The sequence below is a fragment of the Amphiura filiformis genome, unplaced genomic scaffold (assembly GCF_039555335.1).
Source record: "Amphiura filiformis unplaced genomic scaffold, Afil_fr2py scaffold_49, whole genome shotgun sequence".
NCBI lineage: Eukaryota > Metazoa > Echinodermata > Ophiuroidea > Amphilepidida > Amphiuridae > Amphiura > Amphiura filiformis.
In genome coordinates this window covers 37,847-47,583 of record NW_027305513.1, presented here as the reverse complement: position 1 = coordinate 47,583, position 9,737 = coordinate 37,847, and the positions used below count along the sequence as shown (strand labels likewise).

At 39.3% G+C, this 9,737-nt stretch overlaps 1 protein-coding gene across 1 annotated transcript in view; it reads left to right on the top strand.

Annotated features, from left to right (window-relative positions):
- Positions 1-3,971: 3,971 nt before the first annotated feature.
- LOC140144315 (AP-5 complex subunit zeta-1-like) overlaps positions 3,972-9,737 on the top strand; it is a gene marked incomplete at its 3' end in the record, with an annotated part of 42,736 nt that continues 36,970 nt past the window's right edge. Inside the window, exon 1 of the mRNA XM_072166140.1 lies at positions 3,972-4,055. Within this exon, the coding sequence (XP_072022241.1) occupies positions 4,012-4,055 (44 nt within the window). The remainder of the gene's footprint in view (positions 4,056-9,737) is intronic.

The window sequence follows — 9,737 nt, the reverse complement described above, 5'->3', positions numbered from 1 at the left end:
AAAGTCAGAATGTATATCTCCATACAGTCCTTCACAGTGGTAGCTAAAAGGCGCACAAAATTTCTTTGTTGAATTGTGGGACGTGGTGACACACATCACCATCGATGTCCAGCAAATGTGGTGCTTTATTTCTCAGGCGAACTTCCACACCAGACTTGGAGCCTCTCATGACGTTACAGGAATCCATTAAGCAGGACATAAGGTTTGACCATGGGAGTTTATATGTATCCATTATTTGGTCTAGTTCATTAAACAGAGACAAACTATCCACTTTGATCACTGATACAGATGTAAGGTGCTCAATAACAACCCTCTGGCGTGCCGGGTTGAAATAGGACACAAGAACTGCAAGCACTTTCTGGTCATTGTTAGAGGTCGACTCATCTATATTTAGAGAGAAGTGGCTCTTTTGCAGATTGTCAACAGTTGATTCAAGAAATGTTTGTGCAACACCAAATCTCATCTTGTAGCTAGCTGATGTCCGATCCATGGATAGCCTATCAAGTGCCTTAGGGTCAGATGCCAATTGTTTCCCAATATCTATGAGTACAGGTGCCATTTTAAAATCTAAAGAATGTTCAGCCATGGCTCCAAGAAGTAGTCCTGCATGCAAAGAATGGACAAGAAACAGAAAAAAATGATAAGTACATTGCATTTTCTGAATACATAATACATAATATAACATATTAAGCTCTAAATATTATACACATTGAGAACCTGTCACCCTGATCCCACATACAAAGTTTCATATTTGTACCCCATACAGAACATGAGATATAATTTTTGTAATTTTTTTGCATAAATTTTGCAAATCACCTACATACATGAACATATCACCATAAAAATAAACAATCAGGTCAAAAACTTGTCACCTCCCTTCCATCCATCACCACATTTTTTGTACCCCTTACGTAACTTGAGATTACATGGATAAACTGTTCAGAAGTAGGCATGTTCATAACCTGGTCAATAGAGGGCTCACTACTTAAAATAAAAAAAGTGTGCAAATCACACCATTTCAAATCCGGCCACCCCCATAAACGGGGATAAACCCGGATTAAATCTGGATAGAGGAGAAGAACTTGTCATTTGATCTCTCGCCGTTTCGGGACTACAAAATTTGTTGGCAGAAAATTTTCTAAGTTTTTTAAGAAAATGAAAATTTGGCCAGGGGGGCCCTTAGGGGCGTGAGCCCGGTAATCGTCAATTTGCATGAATTAAATAATTAATTTAATTCATTCCAAATTTCCCAAAAATATCGAAAATCGGCAATCGAAAAATTAAAAATCAGGTGAACAATATTTACCTAGATATTAAAATCCTAATAATATAATTAATTGAAACAATTGTGTTTTTTAATGAAATAAATTTAAAAATAATAAAATGTCTTCTTACCTGAAGGTGGACAATTCGATCACCAATGGGTACATTCTGTGGCTGTGCTGGCAGCTGCGTTGATGTTGTACTTGTAGAGGCAGTTGAAGGCTGGAAGAAGGAACCGAACCCGTAGTTGGTCTCACGAGTCGTTACTTGTGCCGAGTACTTTTCTCGATGTTTTGTAGATTTGGTAATATGGTCCGTTAAAGCAATTCTTCCCTTGGATCCATAAGATATCATGTCCCCACACAGTGAGCAATAAGCTTTACCGGCGACGGCAATTTTTTTGATACCATTTTCTTCCACCGTACAGCTCAATTCGCGACCATCTTTAACATGTATTACTTTCACTTCGTGATCCAGCCAGCTCCAGCGGAACTTGTTTTTCACATCTTTATCAACTACGCCGACGTTCGCGTCATTTTTCTGAAGCGTTTTCATCTTGATTTTGGTTCGATACCGATAAACAAATCCTGTCGATCAGTTGTCAAAATTAAAGATGGCCGACGGCACATGTAGATAGAATGCAAGCTTATCAGTGATTGGTTAATATCGGCAAGTGACGTCAGAATGGACCAATCATAGAAATCGTTAGTAAAATTGCCATACGAGCTATAAAACCATCTTTGGGCGACTTTTAAAATAGTAATTCATGAATAATCGGCACTTTTTCCATTCATGTTCGCAGGAAAAACACATTGGGCGAATTTTTGCGCGTTTTTTCAGCGGGTATTTGCCTTACGACTTGCCAACCACGGCGCACACGGCCGAAACAAGAAGTTCGTTAAAAAAGAGAGAGATGCTCTTTGCCAATGTTCAGGAGCTTAGAGGGGGGCCCTACCCCCCCAAATGTCTCAACGGATTTACATTGATCTCAGGGGGGTCGGATTTTGGTCTCAAATCCGCGGATTTCCGCGAATCCGCGGAAAAATCACATGCCTGATTTATGGAACTGCTATATGGTCAAGTGAAGAATAAGCCCTTTCGCAATTTCAGATCATGGTGCATCATGGGTAATATTTGCCGATAAAATTGGAGATAAACACGATGAGGCTTCTGTACATTTCCAATGCGGTGAACTGTGCCGTTTGCATAAAAACATCTTGTACTGGGATTTTGCCAATTATTTTGTCTTTATTTCTTCATGATATCAATATATTTAATCAAATATAATGTATCATGAAGAAATAAAGACAAAATAATCGGCATAATTCCAGTACAGTTCACCGCATTGAAAATGCACAATAGCCTCCTCGTGTTTATCTCTCGTTGAAGAACTGTATGACGATGTCTGAGCATGCGCAGTTGCAATTTCCCGAAATTGCGAAAGGGCTTATAGAAAACATATTTATGTAGGTTTCCTTGACCATGTGACCAGCCTGTACCAATCTGTTCTTTTAAATTTCTATGTAAATATCCATTGTGTTTGGGCCCCGGTCTAGGCGAATTTGGCTGGCTATAGCCAAAATATTAAATTCTCGATCATGAGAGCCAACTTGGGTATGCACAGTTATTTGCGCCGAGCGTATTCATAAATACTGGCGCTTACGGCATAAACACAGCTTTTGAGAATTGACCATTCACACGGTCGTTGGCAAGGTCAAGGTTCGGTCATGCAGGTCGCGCGATCGTGTTATTCTATGAAAAGTACGCTGACGCAGAAGGTGCATCCTCTCATGAATGATCGAGAAATTGTTATTTTGGCTACAGCAAATGTGTTAGGTTTGCCTCTCATCATCATCATGCTCATACCTACTTTTGACCTTGTTTTTTACCGCATAATTTCCCTCATTTATCGAAGCCCTGCCCTCTTTCCACATGTTTCCAATACATTTTAACCTTGACTCCAAAGTGTTTGGCACCTTTTTAACCATGTAACCATGATGTAAAACTAAACTTTGATGCAAAAGTAAAAAGTTAAATACCGTGCACAATGCGTGTAGTCCTTTTTGGGTGGTCTAGACTCTAGTACTAATTCAGGATCGCCGCATTCTCTCAGTTTTCTTCACCATTTTCCTTCATCTTTTTTCTAATCTGTCTCCTTCTTTTCTCTATCTTACCCTTCTCTCTCTCTCCTTTCCATGCCCCCCCCTCCAGGCGCCAGCTCTGTCTTTCTCATACCCAACCAATTTTTAATACATGACCAAAGGTGCCAAGGCTGACGAATTCGGCAGTTTTCTTGCGACTCGTAATTTCAATTTAGCAAAAAAAACCCTTAACATACACCTTACTTTTACATATTTAGGCAATGGTGTGATTCTTAAATGTCTCGTTAACCATTCCTTTTAAAAATACTCTACACACACCTGTAAATTGGTTGAATTTATGCGTGACAAATGCTCTTCAAAATAGTCACATACGTACGCACGGATTCCATAAACTTCCTATGCAAATCGTTGCTAAGGCTTGTGCGCATGCGTGGAGGTTAACTTGACGGCTCGTTCTAAAATTAAGATCTTTTAACATAATATATTTGGTTAGTAATCTTTTATAATGTACAATTGTTGTTTTAAATATATTTTTTTTCGTATTTAAATATATTTTTATGTCAAAAATTGTGGCAGTTTTTGTTTATTGTAAATATTTTTTTCAGCTGTAAAAAGATTTGTGACAATGCCAAATTGAAAATCCAAGATGTCAGCGCCCAGTACTGTTGAAAATATTTTGAGCCAATTCAGGTTTGTATATATTGTAAACTCACATTTTCAGGGAAGGTAATGAAATGATGAGTGTTTAAGTAAGAGCTCCTGTACTGGAGCTTGTGTCAACTTGAGTCAATTTGAGAATGAATGCACCATTCATTAATTTAAAGACAGCTGATGTCGAACTTCGAAGTAAGCTTAAAATTGAATTGTGATTGATCATGTGATAAACAACAACTTTTTTTTTTGTTGCATTTTTAGATAAACAACAACTTGTTGAATTTGAAATGATGCTTAGTACAGGGAACCCCCGGTCCCGGCACTCCGTGCAGCGCATCCACAGTCGGCTACAATCAAACTTGCACCATTGGCTAGTACAAGGAACTTATACGATGTCCTCATTCACAAACTGATACTATCTGTCCATCGTATAAGGTTATTACCGCACGGCAACTCGTTGAAGGAATATTACACAGTCAAGAATAGGCTCCATAATTTTTTTGTTCTGATCCCTCCCAGTCTCCCAAAAGCATTGTACATTTACTTACTTAAGTCTTAAGACTGTCCTTTTTCATATAACGCAGACAAAGTAGGGCCAACTTGCCTAGAAATGGTCAAATTTTGGCAAGAAATATCTCTGTGTAATCCTATGTAAGTCCCATATCACATCGTTATCGGCGATCGAGGTTTTTTTTCTGAAGTCTGGTTGGTACCCACCAGCGCGTCATGCATGTGACGTGACACAGCTAAAATGATCGACCGGGAATCGGGGATCGTTAAAACGTCAACGAATTTCAAAACAGAGAAAGCAGTAAACATAATGGCGAGCGGTCCGAATTTTGAGCCATACAAGTTTACGTGGTGAACTAACCATTGGCACTGTACAAATAATTAAGAGAACACACCAGGTACCACCACCATGATGATCAATTGCACAGTTGGGAAACCACCAACCAACAGTACACACAGAGCTGCTCACATTACAACCCCATGCACTGAACTGACCAATCAGGTGCATGGATTTTCAAGAAAATTTGTTCTGGACTATGAAAAATGCTCATGCATATTACGTTTGTCCATCAACATTTGGCTGTCTCCACTTGTACTTCCTACACAAGCAGCTTGAATAAACCTTCAACTTCCGTAGAAAAACTTTGAAAATTTCCGAAAAACTTGTAATTTTTTACAAAAAGGCCTTGAAATTTGAGTAATGTTGGTTCCACTTACATCAGTTACATGTATTTCAATGGGATGTAATTTTGAGCTGGTGATGTCATTGGGTTATAATGAGCTGTGGTTGATTCATTTGCATACAAGTTGAATTTGTACAGAAGTTTGCTTGTGGCTAGTCGGCAGAGATGTATCATTCGAGTCCGGACTCGGACTCGAGTCCACTTTTGTTGGACTCGGACTTGGCTCGGACTCGGACACAAAAAGACTCGGCTCGGCTCGGACTCGGACAATAAAGGACTCGGACTCAAGGCGAGTCCGGTCCGAGTCCTGTCCAATGTCCAAATCTATGTAAAATGTGAAATGATTATCTAAAAATGTAAAAATAGATCTCAAATTTGTTGACTTTACTTATTTGGCCATTTTCCAAATTAATTGGGGCTGTCAAATCTGTGACCTGTTATTATTCCTACATATCCACCAAATTATTTAGATTTATCTGTCACTTTAATAGCAGAATCATATTTTTGTTATCATTTAAAATGAAATAATTGATAAATAATCAAATGCATAATTTTATTAAATATTTGGACTATATAAAAATTTCTACAATGTAAGACTTCTTTCTAGTGCCGTACTATTACGCTGACTTTCGTATTCGGCGAGGAGGACGATTTCGACCTCCTGGTTTGTTTACAAACAGAGAGGTAGACAAAAGACTGTTCCGCTTGTCCAAACACTCAAGTATCAGAAGGATGGTCCACAATAGCGTGATTCACGTAACATGAATAGGGATTAAAAAGCTGTCACGTAGAACCATGTGCTTCTATTGTCCAATTTGCCATCAAGATTTCATATGGAAACAGTTCAGACCCAGTACACGATCATGTCAGAAATTAATATTTTGTTCTGGGTCTGATTATTCGGACTAACTTCTTTCATGGAACTTTCCAATCCATTAAGCTCTTGAAAGAGAAACATGCACACTGGACCATACATCTCAGCTCCCACCCCGGGGTCACTCTCATTGTGGCCTGTACACCATCCGCGATAATCAACTTTTGAAAAGCACCCTAAACAAGGATTTAACCCTTGGCTAAAACGACACCCTAAACAGGGATTTCCTAACATCAAATTTCATACCCTAAATTTCATTTCGCGATTTAGAAATTGCAATTTTGCTACCCTTTTTTCCAATTTTTCATGTTTTGACACCTTAAGCGCGATACGCACGTATCATGCCTACCCACTAAAAACGACCCTTTTACGCGTTTTCATTATCGCGGATGGTGTACACTGTACAGGCCACAATGGGAGTGACCCCCCGGGGCTCCCACTCAGTAGGGCTATAGTTTGCATGTGCTCAGTAACAGTAAGTGAGTACACATGACATTTGTGTGGGCCAATTTTGAAAATATGTTTAGAATTATAAAGGTGAATTTCTGTTAGTATTATTATTATTATAATGATGATGATGTTAATTTTCTATAATGTATTTGAATATATTGCAATTCATTTACATGTAATACTGCACACAGCGTATAGGTATGCCAGGCAAACCTATCTGCTAGTCAGCCAAATTCGCCTAGAACACAATACATATTTACATAGAAATTTAAAAGAACAGGTATTCAGCTGTATTCACCTGTCTTCACGGGCTCTTGGTAAGACTATAGTCTTATTTTTGCCCACCCACACTTATCACAAAAACCACACTGCATGGCCTTAAAAAAATTTGCCGAGGCCCTAGGGCCTTTCAAGATCACAAACACTCTTGGTGCCAAACTTCACTTCACTACAAAATATCCCTTGCGCTGTCAAATTGATGAAAATACACTATTTTGCAACACAAACTTCATGGATGGCCATCATTCCCAATACTGTGTACACAACTGTTGGTTGACTACCACCACTCACATCACCGCTATGCCTGTATGACTACATGTTCAATAATAATCATCGTTTGCCCATCACTTCCAATGCCATCCCTTGCAGTAATTGGTGGATGACCAACATTCTCTCTGTGTCCCTTCACAGTTGGTTGGCTTAAGACTCATCACTAATGCTTGCAATGCCTTATAATATTCTTTACTTGCATATCTCGTACACAAAATGATGGTTGCATACAATACTTTCTACACACTTGTGTCCAATTGCACTTGCACTGTTGGTTGACCATCTCTCTTGTTACCATCACTTACGGTACCTAATGGATGAACCTCATTCTCTTCACTGCTTCCGACTCTTGCTACTAACTTTTGGATGACCACCACTGTTACCATCACTCTCATTTCAAACTCTTCTATTGACTAAAAAAGTCACTGTGCTAATAGCAGAATTTGTTCATCTTCTTAGATAGGTATGCATCCACCTCTGTCTTGAAACTATTTATGGTAGGTGCGTTTACTGCAGATGATTGGAGCTTATTCCAGGTATCTACCACTCTGTATGAAAAGCTGTATTTGCGGATATCTAGACGTGCAAATTTCTTGTGTATTAGAAGATTATGGCCTCTTAACTCTTTATCAAGCTCCTTCATCTCAAACAATGTACTCTTGGACATGTCATTTATGCCATGCATAATCTTGTAGACCTGAATCATATCGCCTTAATCTCCGATATGCAAGAGTTGGTAGATTGAGTCTTCGAAGTCTCATTTCATATGGAAGCTCACGAAAAGATGGAATCATTTTTGTGGCGCGCCTCTGGACTTTCTCAATGGCAGTGATATCTTTTTGCAAGAAAGGACTCCAAACACAGTTGGCGTATTCCAGATGAGGCCTAACTAGAGTTTTGTAGAGAGGCCTAAACATATCTTCGTCCATGTAATCAAAAGTGCGCTTGATAAGACCCACTATCCTATTTGCCTTATTGCTTATGGTCCCAACATGCTTGCTGAATTTTAGCGTTGGATCAAATATCACTCCTAGGTCTTTTTCTTCTGCTCTAACTTTGAGGTCCTGTCTAATTGTCCCACTCCCCATGTTGTAAGTAACCGGGCTATCTTGTCTGCCAAAATGGATAATTCCACACTTGTCCACATTGAATCTCAGCTGCCAATCTTGGGACCAGTTACTGAGGCTATCTAGATCTCTCTGTAAAACATCACCATCTTTGGGCTCCCCAATTGGTGTGAACACCTTAGTATCATCAGCGAACATTTTCACCGAGCCTTCTAGTACATCTGGCAGATCGTTGATGTACACCACAAACAATATGGGTCCCAACACACTTCCTTGAGGTATCCCGCTCAGTACTTGGCCCATTCAGACTTGGCTCCATTTACTGAGACACACTGTTTTCTATCCAATAGGAAGCTCTCAATCCATGACAACAGGTTCCCATCTAATCCATGAGCATTCAACTTTTTCAACAGCCTTTGGTGAGGTACAGAATCGAATGCCTTACTGAAATCCAAATATGCAACATCCACTCCTCCTTTCTCTTCTATCATACTTGTCCACATATCCAATACTTTTCGAATACTAGCGTTTCCATGCATGATATTTCTTCTTTACTTTTCTCACCGCTTCCTCACACATCCACAAAGGCTTCCGTCTTTTTTTGTCATCATTGGTTCTTATCTTTGATTTCGGGATATGTTTATTCATACCTCCTTGTATCTCATCGGCAAATGCTGTCCATGCAGCATTAATGTCAAGTTTATCTAACTTTGTCCAATCGCAATTTCCTAAGTCACTTCTTAGGCCATCATAGTCACCTTTGACATAATTATATCTAGCTTGTTTATCCTCTTGTACATCTACGTAGCATCGCAGATCAAAATATATTACAACATGATCACTCTTTCCCAGGGACTTGATTCAACTATATCACACACCAACTGTTCTTCCTTTACAATGATCAGATCTAGAAGACTCGGTTTCTGACCTTCTCTATATCTTGTGTAAAAACTAACTAACTGTGACAAGAAATTGTCTTGAAGGCAGCTCACAAATCTACTGCTTCCGTGTGCTTCACCTACTGATGATGTATAAGAATTCCAGTCCACCTCAGGGTAATTCAGGTCTCCTACTATCAATAAGTGAGTATCTTTCCTTTTACCAACTTTGTTGATCATATCAAGGAGATCCTCATTGTTATCCTTGCTGGAATTTGGGCTACGATATATACACCCAATAAGAAGATTATCCTTGTTCTTGAGCTTTATCTCACACCACACACTTTCCCTAACACTTGATGCACTTAAGTCATCACATCTAACGGCTTCCAGCCATTTCTTAGTGTACAGGCATATCCCTCTTCCTTTCTTATCATTTGTGAAGCAATCAAAACCCTCAATCTGTAGTTCTGCATCCTGAATGAGGTCTCCTCTATACTTTGGTAACACTTCGGTTACTCCGATAATGTCTGGTTGATTAGCTTCAATACACGCTTCTATTTCCTTCCTCTTATTCATGATGCTATCAGCATTAGTGTACATACATTTCAGCTTATAAGCTGTTTTGTCAGCTTCACTACTCAACTTGGAAGTCGGTCTATTATACTCTGCACTCCCATCACTGTCACTATTGCTTGCGCTGTCAG